This window comes from Diplotaxodon limnothrissa, linkage group LG13 (genome assembly GCF_057381915.1).
Source record: "Diplotaxodon limnothrissa isolate DT_005_m linkage group LG13, D_limnothrissa_male_GT1.1, whole genome shotgun sequence".
NCBI classification, from domain to species: Eukaryota; Metazoa; Chordata; class Actinopteri; order Cichliformes; family Cichlidae; genus Diplotaxodon; species Diplotaxodon limnothrissa.
The window spans coordinates 17,889,892-17,908,515 of NC_140608.1; the positions used below are offsets into that span (position 1 = coordinate 17,889,892).

The window sequence follows — 18,624 nt, forward strand, 5'->3', positions numbered from 1 at the left end:
CTTGAACCCTGAGTCCGTGTTTCACTGTTTTTCTCCTACTCCCTCAGGACCCTGTGTTTAATGCACATAATAACCCACTTATTACAAAGAACCAGGTGAAGATGAAGTGAAGAGTTTGAATAAAGTTTTTACAAGTAACAACATTTCCCCATTTCACAAAGATTTGTATTAATTTTTCGTTCTGTGCAGGAACATATGTAGTATTTATTGAAGAGCACTGGAGTTCTTATCAAATAATGAAACAATTTTTTTTTTATAGATGTAAATGTTTTTAATAGTTTCCTTCTTTGAATATAAGTAAGCTGATCCCATAATTGCGTTAATGTTTAGATATCTATGAACACAAACTTACTTAACGCATAGAGTACTCTACAATCTCACTCCAGCTGTTTTCTTCGTCAGGTCCAGGTGAGGACTAGCGCCTGAAAGCTCACGGGTACGATTATTATCGGGACACTGAACGCAGCACAAACATTACGCACTTCGATCACCTTGGCAACCGAGTGAAGCACAGACTGCTGCGGCCATGAAGAAAGTTTGTTTTCTGTCCTGAGCCTGTCCAAATTACAGTTAGCTAACAGGTGAGGTCATTAATGAGAGTTTATTTCATTCTGTTATCCTGCAGCACGATCTTTAGTAAATAAATTAATCACGTGAATGTGAGGCACTAGTAGTTTTGCTATAAGCGTAAACTCTCTTTGAATTATTTGTGCAGTGTCTGGATTTACCATAAAATTTAAGTCATTTTGATTTCGTTTGAGAGAAAAATTCCTTTTTAGGGTGCATTTCTATTCACCAGAAAGAATAACGAATGTTTTTAATATTTTAAGAAATTGTACACCTCTTGAGATAATTAGATATTATTACTCGTATGTCTTTAAAACAACTATACAACAATAAGTTGGCCTTCACAGCCATGTCCAGCAGTGTGAAGCCAAAGCCTGGGCGCTATGGGAGTGATATCCACAGACTGCTGCTGGCGGCTGAAGCCGGGCAGAAGGCTGATATCCTGGCCTACTCCTCGGGTCATCTGGGGCCTCGCAGCCTGAACCAGAGTCAGCCTCAAGAGGAGACAAAGTCGGTTTTTTGGAGGATGTCTCAGAGCCAAGAAGAAAGTCGAAACCCACTATCTCTCCAGCAGATACAGACAAAGGCAAAAAAGAATGAAATGAAAGAGTTCCCCCCTGAGCTCACTTCTGGCACAGCTTTAGTAGAGCCTAGAGTCTTGGGGTACACACAAGATCATACATCACATCCTGAAAGAAGAGAACATATAAGTCTATCTCATATAGTTTACCGTCCCTCAAGGACTTTGCCTGTCCAGCAGAAAGCTTGTTCTCAGAAAAAAACTAAATCTCCATCTGATCTGGGGGTAAATCATCATTTCACATTGAGCCGTTCTGACCAGGACAGCCTGAACAACCAAAACCAGCAAGAGAAGAAAAAATGCTTTGGCTGGCAAGTCATGGCCAAACCGGACCTCTGGGCTGTAAAAAATGTTGCTGAAATGCATGCAAGGAAACTGCAAGAGGTGAGGATTGTGACACAAACCATGACATCAATAAACTGTCTGTAATTGCTTTTTTCTTTCTTTTTTTGCATTTTGCATGATATAGTAAACCTAAAGTGCTCTCTGAACACAGGGTAAAGACATGCACAGACTTCAACATGCATACACTCTAACACACTTTTAACCTGCTAATATTGTGTGTGTGGTCTTGTGCGCAGGGGTTGATTAAGTTGTCTGCGCAGAGCTGGCCCAGCAGAGACCGCCTTGCGGTGTTCAGTGACGTCTTTGATGATGTATGTGAAGACTCGCCAGTGTTTGGACGCATCCTGAGGGAAATTAAGGTTTTTCCATTTCCTCTGTACCCACCAGCTCATTTTTAGCATGTACCGACAGATGTATTAGAGCCAAGAGAGAGTGAGTCCCTGGAGTAGCAAGTACAAGTAGAGCAGCCACTGGAACCTGGTCGCGATGCATCAGAGAGGAGGTCATCAGAGGGCGATGGTTCCATTACTGCTCATTCATAACGAATGCCTCAAGTTTCTTTTGCACATGATAGTTTTGCTTAGACTGTCAGTAAAAAGACTTCCCATGCTGCAGTTTGCAAAGTGCACAATTTTACTTTTCATGCAGCTGAAATCCTTTTTTTGTTATTATTAAACATGGTAGTAAGCTGCAGTGCATACAATTTCTAAAATCTTTTTCTGAAGGATTTTCTACAAGGACATTTTTTTAAATCAACATAATTCTCAGTCTGTAATAAAGCTTTCTTTTCTCTTCCAGACAGAATATGATTTATACGTCAACCACCTGATGAGTTTGCAGTCCTCACCACGCAGCCTGGTAAGGAACACTGCCCAAAGACACACATACTGAAGATATAACCTGAGAAATGACTGTGATATTCAGACATTTTTGTGTCAAAGACATTCATTCATAGTGTTCCTATACAATATATTCTCATGCTCATTTTGCCTTTAAAGAATGGAAATTGTTTTACATAAAAAAGGAAAACAACAGTGCTGATATTCGTAGATTTCCTCACAGTACAAAGAGTCAAAGATGCCGCTTGTCACAGAGTTCGTTATTTGATTTTGTGGGTATTTTCAGTCCCTTGTCTACAGTTAATGTTTCTTTAAAAAAAAAAAGCCTACACGTATTTCTAAACAAGGTTTAAACAGTAAATATTTAAACTTCCCACAGAGAAGGATAAAACCTTTAGTTCTTCAGCAGTAGCCAAATTCAAATTCAAATTCAAATTTTATTTGTCACGTACACAGTCATACACAGTACGATATGTAGTGAAATGCTTGGACAACTGCTCGTGACCTAAAGAAAACAAAAAAGGAAAAGACTATGAATAAGATAGGAAATAAATATGAAAAATTAAAAAGGGTAAATTTAACTAAGAAGGAATAAAATATAAATTAAGGTTAAAAATGAAATAACTGTACAACACAAATTAGAATGAAGGGTAAATTTAACTGGGAAGGAATAAGATAAAATATATAAATTAAAGTTGAAAATAAAATAACTGTACAACAAAATACACAATATAGAACTATATAAGAATGTATGAAGAAATCTAAATATAAATAAATATATACACAATAACAGCAGCTACTAGCTACTAGCAGCATTAATCTCAAGCATCTTTTGCTTTTTTGGAAAATAATTTAGGTCCTAATGTTTTGTTCTTGCTTCAGTCACCGAATACTTCACTCAAAGTAAGCGAAACCAAGTTGGACGATGCTGAAAAGGAGGTTTGCAGGCTGGAGCATGAGGCTAGAAGAGCTCTAGAGGAGAAGAAACGGTACCACAAAACAAAGTATCAACAGCAGGCTTGTACTTATGTACATTCTCTTTAGTTGAAGTGTGTTTGTCCTTTCAAACCTCAGGGTCCAAAATGAGTTACAGAACATTTCAGCTGCCATGCACCCGAAGGACAGTTACAAGAAAAGTAAGTCTTAAGACCTTAACATATTTTTTGTACCTTATTGTTAGTAAACAGTTAATTTTCTATACAGCATGCTAAGTTTTAGATATATCTGCGGTCTTTAAGAGTGAACAAATAATCACTTTTTGGTGCCAACAGTCATAACAAACAACGTTGTAGTGTCAGTGGTCACTTTCTAATCCCAGCAGGGATGTCTTCATATGCAGTTAGGATCACTATCGTTATGAATGTCATAGTAATTCAGACCTTTTAATGAATGAAGCTTTTAGACCATAATTTTAATTAGGTTGAGGTCAGCGTTTTGGGAATGCCGTTCCAGAATGTTTTAATGTTAACCTGCTTTATCCACTCCAAAACCAGTTTTTATGTGTCTTTGAGATCATTGTCCTGTTGGAACACCCAGTTGTCTCCAAGTTTCAGTCATCTAGCTGTTGATTTGAGGTGAAGTTGAAGAATTTGGATTCCTTCCACTTTGTTTAATGTGTCAGTACCCCTGGCAGTAAATCAGCCCCAGAGCCAGATCCTACCGCCACCATGCTTGGCAGCTGATACGTGTTTTTAGCTTTGAAAGCCTCCTTTACTCCTCCGAACATACCTCTTGTCACCATGGCCAAATAGCTCAATCTTTGCCTTCTCTGACCATAAAACTTTTCTCCAGAAGATTTTTGACTTGTTCATGTAGACCGCTGCACATTTTAGTCAAGCCTGAAGAACTTCATTTTGGTGCAAAGGCTTCTTTCTTGTTGAGCACCCTCTTAGTCCATAGTAATGACGCTATTCCAGCATTTCCCAGCGTATGACAAGCTTTAGTCTTGGCAGTTGTTTGGTTGTCTCTGAACATCCTAATTTCTTCCCATCTGAGGGTGACAGTTTGGCTCTTCTTCCAGACCTTGACAACATGGTGCCACATCTGCATTACTTGTGCTTTTTCTCATTCTTCTCAGTGTTGGTCAATCCATTGACTACTGTCAAAGGATTTTTTCTATGCTGGCAAAGAGAAATTACCAGTTGTAGTCAATCATCACTAGCAAGAAGTTAATGGACCATGTCAAGTTAAAAGACATTGTAGAACTTTTAGCACCACATATTAAAAGATTTAAGTGAATGTTTGTATATTTTTGAGTCTGTATGTGTGCTTTTGACCCTGTGTAGATTAGAGAAAATCCAAACTTCTGCACCAAATTCTTGTTTTTTTAAGTCATTAAAGATGTATGCTTTACAATCACGCCACCCTGGTGGAATTGTAAAGCATCTCCCATCTGTAAACAACAATTCAAAGAAATTAAGCCCAAAGTTACCATGGCATTCATGCCCATGATGAGTACGCATCAATTCTTATCAGTTCTCTATGCATTGCATTCATGTTCACCTCATCTGTGTTTGAACAGATACATGTCGGTCAGGGCTGCAGGATACTGTGAGTGTCTCTGGCTATTCTGACAGCATCCAGTTCAAGAGGCTTCAAGTAATGAATGTTTGGAAGGAAATCAAACAGCTGGAGGAAGAGCTAGAAGAGAAGTTGGTGTCCACTGTTACAACCACAGCTACTAAAGGACATATCAGAGACCAACAGGTGCTACATTTGGCCTCATTTCACACTGGCTTATAAAGGCATAGCTCAACTTGTAAATCACACTGAGCAAAGTTAAGAGTTTAGCAAGAAATGTGCTTTTTGCCTGTTTGTTTCCAGACTGAAATATTGAAGCTGATAGCCTCAAATGAGCATCTAAGGGTCATTAGCAAGGTATGAGAGGGGGGTCTTTTTTAGCATGTTTTTTGTCTGTTTGTTTTTTTTTAATTGCAGGTATTAGATATTTCAAATGTATGTTTACTATGTGAGAGTCAGATGTGCTGTCTTTTAAGGATCTTGAAAACAACATCAGCGCAGTGCTGAACAAGGAGAAAGCAAGCAAGGCCATAAGACGGTATGTGGAACAGTGAATATGTGGCACTTGATTAGTTTGTGACCATTTTTACTTACTTCTTCTTGCTATGCTGTGTTTTACCACAGGATTTTGTGGGATGAAATACACCAAGATCTACAAGCAGAGTGAATGGCGTCACCAGTCGCCATAAGGCGGTGGCAGAAGTGTTTGTGTGCATGAACTTGTTAAAAAATCATCTGGTCGCCCCAGTTTCAAGTATGGAAAATCATAGCGCGCTAAAGTTAATAACTTAGAAACAAATCTTTCGTGTGTTATTGTGTTATTGAATAGACCTATAATACATTCACTGTGCTGTGTGACAAAATTAAGTGAACTCTCAGATTTGGTTAATAGTTGAACCTCGTTTTTGGCAGTAACCTTCACCTTGTGGTCATTTCATTCTACCTGTATTCTGTTAAGGCCTGAGCTCTGACTCAAGCAAAATGCAGATTTTTTTTTTGTTCTTTAACAGACTTAGTTCAACTACACTCACCCTCATCATGCACCATGCTGTCGATATAGCTGACTCATAATCAGAGATGTTAATCAGATCACATCTGGGAACTGTCGACAACAAAACAGTGCAGCGTTATTAGTTAGAAAATATTTGTTCCCAGCTGTAGCGTGCTGCAAATGCTACTGTGGGTAAACAAACTACTAGTATCGGAAAGCAAACAATGACACCATTTTAAAATGCTTCACTCCAATCCTGCATTCTAAGAAAAAGCACAAAAATATTAACACAGTGATATTTAAAATCCTCCTTATGAGTATTGTTTTGTTATATTTACTGATGCTTTAGTCTAGCAGTAATTTTTAAAGCTTAAGTGTTAAATAAGATACAATAACATAACACGTATACTGTATATATAATGCTATGTGAGTGTATAAGAGTTAGTCATGCGTTGCATAAATAAACTAGCAGTGTAGCATCCATCTAAAATATAAACATAAAGTAATGGAATAACTGGGAGCAACCTACTCTTCAAACACTAGAGGGCAGCAGAGACTTTTGAGAAAATTGTGTCAGCAGGAAATTAAGACGCCTGCACTAAAGCAAAATTCCCATATTGCTTTTACTGTGTAACTGAAAAGATTTGCTTAGTATTCTTCACATAGTGATGTTCCAGCTGAGCCGCGGAACTTTTTTACTCTTGAAATCATAACATAACATAAACGTTCATGCTGTTATGCTTCCACTCTCTTATGTCACATTAACAGTAGTTTGCCTCTGTTCTTATTCAGGGCTGAAGTGTCTGTGTGTAACCTTTATCAGAAACAGTGAAGATAGTCTAGGGGTTTGTAATGTCTTGAGAAATGTCAGCATGGATAGGATTTCTATTTAATGCTGTATTTCCTTTAACGGGGTATTAAATATGTTGCGTTAACGGGAATCCTAAAGAGATTTTCCTCTAGGTTCAATTCCACATGACTTAGCAAAAAAGAAAAAGAAATCCAATTATAACTGTGTGCAGAAAGCCTTGATGACAGTACTCATTTGATAAATAATCACAGAGAATTAGTGTAATCATTGAAGCTTTTCTTTGGATTGATAGAGGGTGACCTTTGCCCTGACATGAGGGAATGCTTTGCTGTCTGCCGGAATCTAATCAGAGGTCGAAGTCTTCGCTCTGGATGACAGAGTCAGTCGGGGCAAAGTGTGTTTTTGTCCCTCACAGTCTAAGCTCTTCCCATCCTGTTACTGACGGCTCACTTCTGCTTGGATTGTTGCCACTTCGACACCATGCTGCTTCGGACTGTTGTCCTGCTCCTCCTCTGCCTGTCCACAGGGACGTGTGCCACTTTAGGCTACTACCAGACTGACGCAAAGGAGGACGGAGGCCCTGCTGCTGAGTCAGTTGTCGCTGCCAAAGATGCCTCTGTTGACGTAGCCAAAGAAGGTGTCACTGCTGTTGAAGTAGGTGATTCATCTTCAGCTGAGGCAAACGCAGGTAACAGCGTTTTTGGTGACAAACCGCTGCGTGAAATAGGTGTGAAGGGTAGCCAATCAGGTGACAAACATGAAGAAGATGTCCAGGTGGTAGCAGAAGGTGCTACAGTCAAAGAATCAGTGCCAGGCAGTGATGGGCCTCCTGGAGACAGCCCTGCTCTGAAAGCTTTTACTAAAGAAGCTAAGAGCCTGGAACAACCTTCTTCTGGGGAAGAGGCGAATGAGATCAGACCAGTTCAGACAAACAAGTCCCAGAAAACAGCACAGGAACAAGAAGACAGCAGCTGGGGCCTCAACTTTATTAGAAATAATTTCCAGACTGCGCACGGATACTTCGACTCCCTGGTGGAACTGGTCGGTGGACACAATGGTGTTTGTGAGTACCGCTGCAGAAGATATGGTAAGAATCCATCTTAAAATTCTCTGTTCAAGTTCACCGGTCTTTAAGGGATTTTGAGAAGAGTTTTTACACATTGTTGTTTTTAGCTTCCCCCCAAAAAATGTTTCTGACCCTCAGCAGATTTTCAAATGATTACTGTGTTTTCCACTTCCAATATGCTTCCTTAACTAGATATTTTTTGGTTAGTTCAACTTTTAGATCCGATTCCACTGCTATCAATCAATCAATCAATCAATCCAATCAATCAATCAATCAATCTTTATTTATAAAGCACTTTTCATACAAAAAATGTAGCACAAAGTGCTTTACATAGTTAAAAGCAGCCCACTCCACCCTCCAACTCACTCCCCGCACTCTCATTAACATAAATGATGTGAATACATACATATCTTCCCCCCCCCCCGCCCACCCACACGCACACTTAATGTAGAGTAAAAATTGGGCTGGGTTCACATGAGCCAAGTGAGGAAACACTATAACAGGGAGCCGTCTGCACCAAGAGCCGGTCACAGACCGCAGCCTCCAGGCACACAGCAGGAGGGAGGCAAAGGAGCCCCCCAGCCAGGCTGAGAGGACCCCCAGAGACCCAGCAGCCACGGTCAATCACAGCCCCGGTGCAGAGAGCCCCCTCCGAGGAAACACTGGAGATATGCCACAATAGGCTATATACAGGGTAAAATGATAAAATAAATAAGAACGGGTTACAATATAAATATAAATATAAATAGAGTAAGAAGATTAAAAAATGGATAAGAATAAAATCAATAAATATTAGGTAAAGCCTGAATTAATAATAAAATAACAGGATAGAATAAATAAGCATAAAATAAATAAACGTTAAGTAAAAGCTAAATTAAAAAGGTGGGTCTTGAGCCTGTTCTTAAAAACATGTACGTTCTCTGCGGCCCTGAGCTCCTCCGGCAGGCTGTTCCACAGACGAGGACCATACCACTGAAACGCTGCCTCTCCGTGAGTATGTGTCCTGACTTTAGGGACAATCAAAAGGCCAGTACCAGAGGACCTCAGGGTCCGCGAGGGTTCATATGGTAAAAGCAGATCTGAGAGATAAGAAGGCCCAAGACCATTAAGACATTTAAAAACCAATAAAAGAACTTTAAAATCGATCCTGAAACACACGGGGAGCCAATGCAGCAATTCTAAAACCGGTGTAACGTGGGCCCGCCCTCTGGTCTTCGTCAGCACACGAGCTGCAGAGTTTTGTAAAAGTTGTAAAGTTGAAATATTCTTCTTAGGAAGACCAGAGAGCAGGGCATTACAGTAATCAATACGACTGGTAATAAAAGCATGCATCAGCATCTCTGTGTTGGCCTGAGAGAGAATAGGGCGGACTCTGGCTATATTTTTTAGATGATAAAATCCAATTTTGGTCACATGTTTAATATGTGGGATAAAACCAAGCTCAGAGTCAAAAATAACACCCAGGTTTTTCACTTGTAGCGAAGGACATAGTGAAAATGCCTCTAATTTAGACAAGAGTTTCTCTCTCTGAGCCTCAGGACCGACGATCAGGGCTAAAGTACTTCTTTATTGATCCAAGATAACATGCCTGGGCCTCAGGCTTCTTATACCGAAATCTGAATGCATCTGTTTATCAGTGGGAGTTTAGCTTTCCCTCGTCTCAATCATCCATATACATGTTCTCAAACAGAAGGTATATCTTATCTGTGAAATGATACACACCTGAGGATGAACAGGAGCAACTCATGAAATTTGTTTGCTAACGCAGTCAAGTTCAAGACCTAAATGAAGCTTCCATGTTTTCTCAGGAGAACTTCCTCAACCTCGTCCTGGCTTCCAGCTCTCAGAGCCCAACGGCTGCAGCACCTCTCTGGTGGGATTCCAGGTGAATGCTGCTGTAGGTTGCCTGTTCATAGCACCAACAGCTTTCAAAGCAATATCATTAACAACCTTAATGGCTGTAAAAGCCACATGTTCGGTTTGAGCAGACTGTGCTGACACAATCTATCTCTGACAGCTTGACCTGGGGATCCCTGCTATGACAAAGTGCTGCAACCAGCTTGACATGTGCTACGAAAACTGCGGTACGAGCAAGTACGACTGTGACTCCAGGTTTCGCTCGTGCCTGCATGGCATCTGCTCTGACCTTAAGAAGAGTCTGGGGTTTGTTTCGAAAGTGCAAGGTGAGATATTTAACTTTCCCCTCTTCCTGCCTGTGCATAGCCACAAGTTGTCAAAGAAGAAAAAATAAATTAATCAGCGTCCCTCCTCTCTCATATTTTTTTCTCCTAGCCTGTGAATCGATGGCAGACGCTCTCTACAACACAGTTTGGACTCTTGGTTGCAGACCTTACATGAACAGCCAGAGGGCAGCGTGTGTCTGCGAGGGAGAGGAGAGGGATGAACTGTGACACAGAACACTATGGACATCATCTGTGTGCTTTTGAAGACAACTAACAGAGTCATATTTTCACACGCATAGCGTGCATTTATAGGCTTCTTTTTTTTCCCCTTCATAGACGAGATGCCTCACAAGAGCCCTCTCAAGATTCAGAGGCCAGAGATTGAAAAAGACATAAAAGAGGAATTTAAGTGAACAATTTCTTTGGATTTATTCACAATTGTTCGTGCATATTCACTCGCCATGCTCCTCATTTTAGGCCAATTGACTCTATGACTCCATTACCATAAATTACTTGATGACTCCAAACAAAGTGTGTGACGGGAAGATAGAAAGGATACTGTCACCGGATTAATTTCCTCTAGACAGAAAGACACCAGATAATTACTGTGGTGCTCAAGGCTCCTTGTGTGCTGCTATCTTAAATTTGTCAAGCTGCTCAAACCTTAAGTCAGTGTCATGTAAATCTAATGCCTACTATGTTAATGCTTGATGTAAGTTATTTGCCAGTTATTTGTTATGTTTATGAATACATTAAAGACTAATTGCAGCTAAACTGACACGATTAACTCCAGATTAATTGTCGGAGTGATGAAGCTTATGCATAATTTCCAGACGCGGGGTTCTGATATTTCTTTCCCAGCACACTGTGATGTGTGGCGTGCTCCTCATCGATTACACCAAGCAAATGAGTCAGAACGCATCTTATAGATGTTTTAGATGGGGTGGGGGGTTTTTTAAGTTGGAGATGGGGTGAGAAATAAACCACTTCCATAAATCCACTAAGTCTCTAAGCTGTAATCAAGCCTGGGAAATGCCTGAAAGTGTGACCCAGAAAATCATCTCTCATGTTGTAGCTGTTATGAGTGATGTGTGGCGCCTTTCTCGCTTTTTAATCGAAATGTCATTCACTTTAAGGTCAGCATAATGTGCTGCAAGTCCAACAGATGCAAACTTGTTATGATGTGTTAATGAGAATAAAAGTTATCTCCAACAATATAAATAACAGCAGAAGGAGGATATACTGTATACACATATATACAGTGCGCTTGGCTTCTTTGTGTCTATGTCTACATTTATTTACTCTCCGGATTACCAGATCAACTGAACTGGACGATTCCTTTTTAAAGGGGTTCCATCATGCTTATGTCCATCTCTATATTTTTATTTTTGGACTCTACTAAAGCTGCTCAAAATTATCCTTATTCATCTTACAACTGGCCTTGGTGCCAATTGTCAGTTCAAGCTGTTTTAACTCCTCTTTCTTTAAACCATCTTTTTTCTGCTTGGCTTCTTCTCAAAAAAAAAAAAAGGTGGGTGTAGAAGGTGGGTGAGGTTTTCTTATAGCCAGAGCTGGGTATCCCTTTCTTTGACATCTTACAAATTACAAGAGTACAAAACAAGTCTGAAACTGAATGTTCAGCACAGTCTAAGATCTGAGCTTTTGGCTCATAAGGATTACGTGCACAAACACTGACACGCTGACTTTATTATCTCAAACTCTACGCATGTTTAATCTGGAAAAGCACCACTCAAATAGTGTACGAATGACAGAAAGTGAGAAAAACCATAAAGTGTTCACTTCAGTTTAAATGCAACTGTGCTGATTGTTTAATTTCATGGCTTTTTTGTTGATGTTTGTGTTGATAGCATTGTATAATTGCCATGATTAAGGCAGGATAATGATGGGGCCTGCGCTCAATGCGTGCTGCTCCTGAGGTTCATCCGTCTGAACCTCCCGTCGGACGCGTCCCCGACAGCGCTGAGCACAGCGGGAGTCTCCTGCCCGGCACACTAGCACCTGGCAGTGCAGGAACACTTGCTGTAAACAGAGGAAGCAAGCTTGTTTTGATATTTTGAGACTGCCTTCACAGTGTAAAGGATTCTTCTAATTCACATGGTCTATTAATACAGTCTTTGCAGTATAGAGCTATGCAGGCATAAGTCCACACACATTCGCCAGCTGGCTCCCAGCATGCTCCTTTTACTCACTCGGTTGTCCTTGCCAATGAACTTGAAGACGGGGACCTGGTAGTGCTTAGAGAGCTGGTCCTTTGACGAGTACTGTGTCATTGTTTCATCAGCAATACATCTGCGTAGGAAGCCAAAGAGAGAAACTAGAGTCACACATGCATCTTAATGCAATAAAAAGAGATCCATAAATGTTTCTAACAAGGCACTTCATTAAGAGATTAGATGCTTCAAGGTCCTGACAGCCTGCCGCATTTGTTGGCAAGCATGAATATAGATTTAGTGATGACCTATTGTGTCTGCAGAGGAAAACTGCATTCACTGGAAAAAAGCGTGTTTCATACATTTTAAAAATTTTGTTTCCATTTTTCTACCCAAAACTATGTGTTGTATTTTTTCTGAACTAGTCAGAGTACAAGACAGAGTGACATTTTTCAGCTGAAAGAGTGATTTCCGGTTGGATAACTGTTGAGCACCTGATGCCAAGAAGACCTTTATAAGACACAGCAGTGGGATCTCATACTGATGACATTTACTACAATAACTGGAACTCAATGCACTTCTATTGTTAGCAAGGCAGAAACGTCTTTTCTGATAAATAAATAAAGTAAAATCTGTTTGCGTGGCTATTTACACCAGACTGATTGTTTTGATTATTTCTTCAGACATCTATCTGTCTATCTGTCGCCTGCAAATGTAAAGACAATTTTTAATTTAAAGTAGATTATTGCATTATATCTTTGGCCAGTAGAGGGCTGCAAAACAGACAGTGATTAATTGAAGAAACAAATAAGGCACATAAATATATACATTATATGTGAAATGAAATAACATGAAACCTACACTCACCCATCTCTGATGAGGTAGTACTTGAGGGCCTGGTCAGCTTTGGGCCCCGGTGTAGCAAAGCAGCTCTCCACCAGGGAAGAGAGACCATCCACTCTCTCCTTAGGCTCAACCCCAAAGAAGAGGGAGTCATGCAGGCGGAGCTGGGGTGGGGTGCGGTAGGCCTCTGAAAACTGGGCATCCTTAAAAAGCTCTAAGGAGAAAGTGAAGACCCCCTCACTGTGGCCCTCCAGCTCTAGGGCTGAGTTGCGCTGGCTTGCCTGGTATCCATCTGAAACCTGATATTCCCTGGGGAACTCACAGGTAACTGGGAGCACCAACTTGCCGGTGCGGACTATTAAGTCCCCGCTGCTTCCTGGGCTGCTCCTTGGGAGACCTGTCACCAGGTTGGTCCCTACAATCTTATTAGCTGTCACCTGAGAGCGAACATTTATATTACATTAATGGGTTTTTCAGTTAGTAACAAGCTTGAGCAACCCATATTAAAGTGCACTGCTCATTTTTCAAAGCCTTCGGCTTACATATTTAACCCAGGGCACATTCTATCAAAAATTCCACCCCAGTTCCTCTGACCTCAACTACTGTGCCACATGTCTTGAGGCTGAAGTTGAGGTTGATGTGTGTGCCATTGGAGACACCCCGACAAGATGAGTTGGAGAGAAAGAGCTCCAGGCCGCCTACAAGGTCCTTAGGAACTGATACTGTAATAGAGCTGGAATCACACTGGACAGGAACTGCAGAGGGGGGAGTCAAAGATATCACAGATTCTTTATAACACTATAAAACAGAAATCGCCAACTATTACATGGATAAAACAACAAAAAGCTGCTTAAAATGATCTCACAGTTGTGTGATCATTATACAACAACATATGCCACATCACACAGTATGATGCCCTGTGGCGAGAAGTAATGATACAGAAACCAGTAAAAGCCAGCTGCCGAGTTCTATCAGCAGAAAAACAAGGAGCAACTACAGGAGCCAGGATGAGCCATCGAACTACTGACCTTCCAATACGTAGACGACCAGCTCTATCTCCTGAGCCACAGCCGCCCCAAGACACTGCTTCATTCTACCACTAGTGGCCGCTTAACTTTTCTAAGTAGTTTCTACTGATTTATCACTTTCTTGCTGGAAATTTCTGAACATGTGATGCCGTGCTGTTGTTTTTTATGTGTTGCGCAAGGAAAAGAAACAAATTGTCAGTTTTGGCAATTACATCTTATTTCCATAAACAAAGTATTGCTGGCTCCAGCTCCCCCACTGTGAATATCAGCATCATTCCTTTTATGTTTTGGCAAACTGTTGTTCAAGGGATTTAAATCCAAAAGCCTTGATTTTGTTTGTACTCTTTTGACAACATTAGTGCTTGATCACTGAGAAATAAATCAAGAATAAAATAATGTTTACAGGTGAATGTTTTTGCATTCTGACTTAAAAGAACATTTTTTTCTTGATTTATTATCTAGTGAACTGTTAATCAAAAACTTAATCTGCTCAATAAACCATAATAAAAATGTTTTTTTCTTTGGAGTCTTCTTTCATAAATGACAAAAAAACAAAAAAAACAAACAGACAACAGACAATTTTTCTTGATTCTCAAAAAAGGCTCTCTAGAAAAGGCCAATCATGTTATTCTCTTCAAATATGATTATAGGTCGTCCCTGACAACAGTAATAATAAACCTGAAGAAATGCACTCACCTCATATCTCTGCTGAAAAATCAGATGAGATAAATCCAAACATTTATCTTCACGGCTGCTTCTTTTTTTGCCCGATTGATTACCTATCACTGATATCTACCTTTTTTTCTCACTCACACACGCACCTTGACATATGCGCTTGTCCTCTCCCAGCTCCAGCCCTCTGGGACAGTGGCACTGATAGGAGTCCAGCAGAGCGGAGCAGCCATGACTGCAGCCTCCATTGTTAACATGACAGCCTGCTATCTCTTCAACACAGAGAACAGGAGAGTATTTGGAGGTGTGTGTGTGTGTGTGTGTGTGTGTGTGTCCAGTTTACTCATCTCTGTACAACAAATACACATAAGTGCACACCTGTGCTTGTACCTCTACAGGTGCGTCCATCCTCATCCAGCACACGGCCTCGTCCGCACTCACAGCGCCAAGAGCCTTTGGTGTTCACGCATACCTCTGCACAGCCACCGTTGCCCTGATCGCATTCGTTCACATCTGAGCACACACACACAGGTTCAGATATTAATATCAGATGAGTTTCGTTTTAAATAACTGAGCAGCAGATGGGTAGAGTGGAGTGTATCACCTTGAGGCCATCCACTTAGGAATGATACATCAACTTTAAAGGACTTTAAACCTGCATTTATAATCCTGAGAGGCCCAGCAAAGAAATAATGATGGATGAAATAAAAGTGTGCGGTGAAACAAAAGTGAGAGTGCAAAAGAGCGAAGAAAGAGTGAGCCAAAATGAAGAAATGAGAACGTAATTACTGAGGTGAGGACTGGCAGATTTGGTAGATGGATGAATAATGAGATTATGGTAAATTTCAAACTGGCCAGGCTGCCCTAGCATGCCTGTCAACCATCATTAAGCCCCGGTATGCCACACACAAACACACACACGTACACCTGCAGATGCTCACCTTGAGCGTATACCATAAATCAGTATTTTAAAATGTTTGATTGCTTCTGTTGCTTTTTTAAATCAGGCTCTGCTCCTTAAAATAAAATAAGCTTTATTTTAATATTAATATTCTAAAGACGTTGTGATAGGCTCATTAAAAATAAGTAATGAACAGTGAAAATAGTTAAGAGAAAGATTACCAGTTGAACGATTTGGGGATATGAGTGAACCAACACACAAGACAAGACTTAAATATTAATATATTCATATTTGTATACTTTATACCTTGGTATACCAATCTCTTTGTGAATGAATGTCTTGTACAAATGATCGTGCTATAGGTGATATAAATACATAGAGCAGCAATCGTCACCCTACTTGCCACTGGATATTACGTTGGGTAAATGAGGAATAACATAGGAACAGCTTAATTAGAAAATAAAACAGTTGCGTGAACCGACTGAAAATCCAGCTGGATTGATTTTTCTTGTTGTTTTCCACGAAACGTTTCCAGCCTATCTGTCTTCCGTGTTCCCTCGCTTATCTCTGTCTGTTGCACAACTTATCTGTCTCCTCCACTTCCTCCCTCTCTGCATGTCTCACCCAGGCATGTTTGTCCGTCTGGTCCCAGGACATTTCCAGGGGCGCAGCGGCAGTCAGACTGCGGACACGTGGGACCCGTGCAGTCGGCCTCATCGCAAATATCGTAGAAATCTTTGCAACACACAAAAACAACAAAGTCAGGCTACTGAAAAAAGCATCTCACGAACCAACAGATGTCACATCCGACGTGCTCACTCACGGCCACAGTACACATGGAAGCAGACTGACGGCCTTGGCAGGCGGTACACAAAGTATCCTCCAGGACAGGCCTTCACATCCACGCTGGCGTTCCACTGGCAGCAGTTGTTGCTGAAGCTGGCGCAGACAGGCAGGGTGATGATGCCCTCATGGAGCTTTGGGTGGCTGCCATTGAGCCAAATGGGGGCGTGTGTGCCACAGTGATTCTCGGAGATGCAGAAGGTGGGCATGGCATCCCCGGCCATGCCTGTGAAGCGATACCATTCACCGGAGACGTGGCTGTCACACAGGGGCACGCCGGATGACTGGTTGACGTGGTAGTCTGTGTTCCTCCACGGTTCGTTCAAGCTGATGTACGCAGAGCAGGGGTCCAAGACTGAGGCGGGGTGGTGGGAAGGGAGAAAATAAGCACCACATGATTAGATCCTTAAAAAGTAAGATAAATGTGTTTAATATAAATCATTTAAACTGTAAATGATGAATCATTGAGAAAGAAGTTTGGCATATAAAGGCTCAGAAAGAGGCTTTGGTGCGCGCTCTATTGTATATTTGAATTCAAGTTAACACCATTAGGTACTTTGCCCACTTGACCATTTGTTACCATGAAAGCTTTGGATTGGCCAGATAGATGGAAACAGCTTAATTGGACTAAAAGCCAACAAGCTGTCCTCAAAGGCCTCTTTAGCCAATGAGTTCTGTCAGTGGTGACTCTTTTCACTACTGCCAGCAGAATCAAGAGAGAGCGACTGAACAGGGAGAATAAACAAAGTGCAGGAAAACGATCAATAGTATTTCCCTTCTTCATGCCCTTTTTAACAGTGTAATTAAGGGGCAGACATAAAACAAAAGGTGACAGCATGAGGGAGTGGGCAATGAGAGGAAAAGAAGGGTTTAACAGACAGTATTCGCAGGGCTGAATAAGCAGACAGATCATGGAAGTGCTTTGTGTGTGACACCTGACAGAACGAAGCTCACCAGAGACGTGAAGGCAAACACATACAGTACAGTGCAGACTGTGCTATTTGTCTAATTTTGTGACTATATAGGCCTCCGCCAACTAATGGACAGTACATCTTGTCACCACGCTGCTCAAGTAAAAGCAGACAGATCAATCCGCAGTCTGAGTCTTCTGACAGCATTAATGGCCATTTCTGAGAGACGTACGACTGACCAAATGTGCCCGGCTCCAACAGCACAGAAGGGGCAAAGGACATAGCTGACTCATGCGGATGTATGCTAATGGGAGCATTAAATCTTCCAGATGGGGCATGAATAACTTAATAAGGCTTTGGGGAGAATATGGAGCCATGTCTGACCTGATCTTGTCTGTACAAATGAAGATGAAGAGCAACAGTGCACAAACTTACTCTCTTTCATATCACTTTTTTTTTTTGTTAAAGGTTACAGTTAGTGATATTTTATTAATGTGGACAAAACAAGAATGACCTGATCACTCTAACAACTTCTTGTGTGGCCAAAGCCCGACATTGTTTATTGCTCTGTGCCTGGTTTTCCAGTAACACTGCTAATCTGCTTAAAAACTCACCAGAGCATTAAATGTGTATAAATCCACATAGTACCCAAAAACTGCACTTATCTGAGCTTTTCTTTAGATTTATGTAAAAACTACAGTAATGCTTTTGGCAGCTTGACCATTAAATTTCACGTTGCTTTTAATCACAGTAAAAACGTTTTTATAGTAGACATACCTGCTTATTTTGGACGTAAGTATAAAAAATTGCATAATCCACTTACCTACACCTGCAACTGCAAGAATCTCCAGCGCCAGACCGGTAATTACCAAAAAAATCATGATCTGCTTTCTCGCTGTTGGTTAGAAGATCCAAGCTCAAGCCTGAGTGTGTTTGTGTATGTGCGGCACTTCTGATTCATCTTTTTGAGGAAGTCTGTTTTTAATAGTCACCTCTTATCTTTGTCAAATTGTCATGTCCCTCTCTCACCTTGAATCCCTGACCTTCTGCTCCCCAAATCCAGTAACAGGACCATCCTCCCATTGTTTCCATCAGAAAACTATTTTTACACTGCACATGCCTTTAAAATATCCAACACATGTTTTCTGACTGGAGCTTGAGACACGTCTGTCCTTCCTTTCTTCCTGATTTAAAGCTCGTTGAAAAAACGAGTGATGATCTAATCTCGGTTTAACCAATCTGATTAAACTGCTTAGCGTCGCGCTGAAGCATCTTTCACTTCAAGATGGTGACGGCGAGGTTTGCACACTCAAATTTTAGCGCAGCAAGACCTTTGATGAGGACAAACTGATC

General features: G+C 41.0%; 3 protein-coding genes across 6 annotated transcripts; 2 read left to right on the plus strand and 1 right to left on the minus strand.

Moving 5' to 3' along the window:
* Positions 1–916: 916 nt before the first annotated feature.
* LOC146620143 (uncharacterized protein C6orf118-like) lies at positions 917–5,518 on the plus strand. 2 transcript variants are annotated; one of them, XM_085369723.1, is made up of 9 exons: positions 917–1,531; positions 1,729–1,851; positions 2,291–2,350; positions 3,214–3,320; positions 3,406–3,467; positions 4,853–5,037; positions 5,155–5,208; positions 5,328–5,389; positions 5,476–5,518. In XM_085369723.1, exons 1-9 carry the CDS (start codon positions 917–919, stop codon positions 5,516–5,518), a joined length of 1,311 nt encoding a protein of 436 aa, XP_085225849.1. The 2 variants fall into 2 exon arrangements, with proteins under 2 accessions (XP_085225849.1, XP_085225850.1); XM_085369724.1 differs by having other exon boundaries at positions 4,868–5,037.
* A 1,501-nt stretch (positions 5,519–7,019) lies between these two features.
* pla2g12b (phospholipase A2, group XIIB) lies at positions 7,020–11,133 on the plus strand. Of its 2 annotated transcripts, none has more exons than XM_085368791.1 (4): positions 7,020–7,740; positions 9,528–9,616; positions 9,737–9,902; positions 10,012–11,133. In XM_085368791.1, the coding sequence occupies exons 1-4, from the start codon at positions 7,134–7,136 to the stop codon at positions 10,128–10,130; spliced, it is 981 nt and encodes a 326-aa protein (XP_085224917.1). In that variant the 5' UTR covers positions 7,020–7,133; the 3' UTR covers positions 10,131–11,133. The 2 variants fall into 2 exon arrangements, with proteins under 2 accessions (XP_085224917.1, XP_085224918.1); XM_085368792.1 differs by having other exon boundaries at positions 9,528–9,604.
* Positions 10,203–18,213, minus strand: oit3 (oncoprotein induced transcript 3). 2 transcript variants are annotated; one of them, XM_085368788.1, is made up of 9 exons: positions 18,095–18,213; positions 16,341–16,715; positions 16,142–16,252; positions 15,007–15,129; positions 14,766–14,888; positions 13,511–13,671; positions 12,941–13,353; positions 12,113–12,212; positions 10,203–11,942 (listed from the first exon to the last, which is right to left on the minus strand). In XM_085368788.1, the coding sequence occupies exons 1-9, from the start codon at positions 18,150–18,152 to the stop codon at positions 11,790–11,792; spliced, it is 1,617 nt and encodes a 538-aa protein (XP_085224914.1). In that variant the 5' UTR covers positions 18,153–18,213; the 3' UTR covers positions 10,203–11,789. The 2 variants fall into 2 exon arrangements, with proteins under 2 accessions (XP_085224914.1, XP_085224913.1); XM_085368787.1 differs by having other exon boundaries at positions 14,995–15,129.
* Between the last annotated feature and the right edge of the window lie 411 nt (positions 18,214–18,624).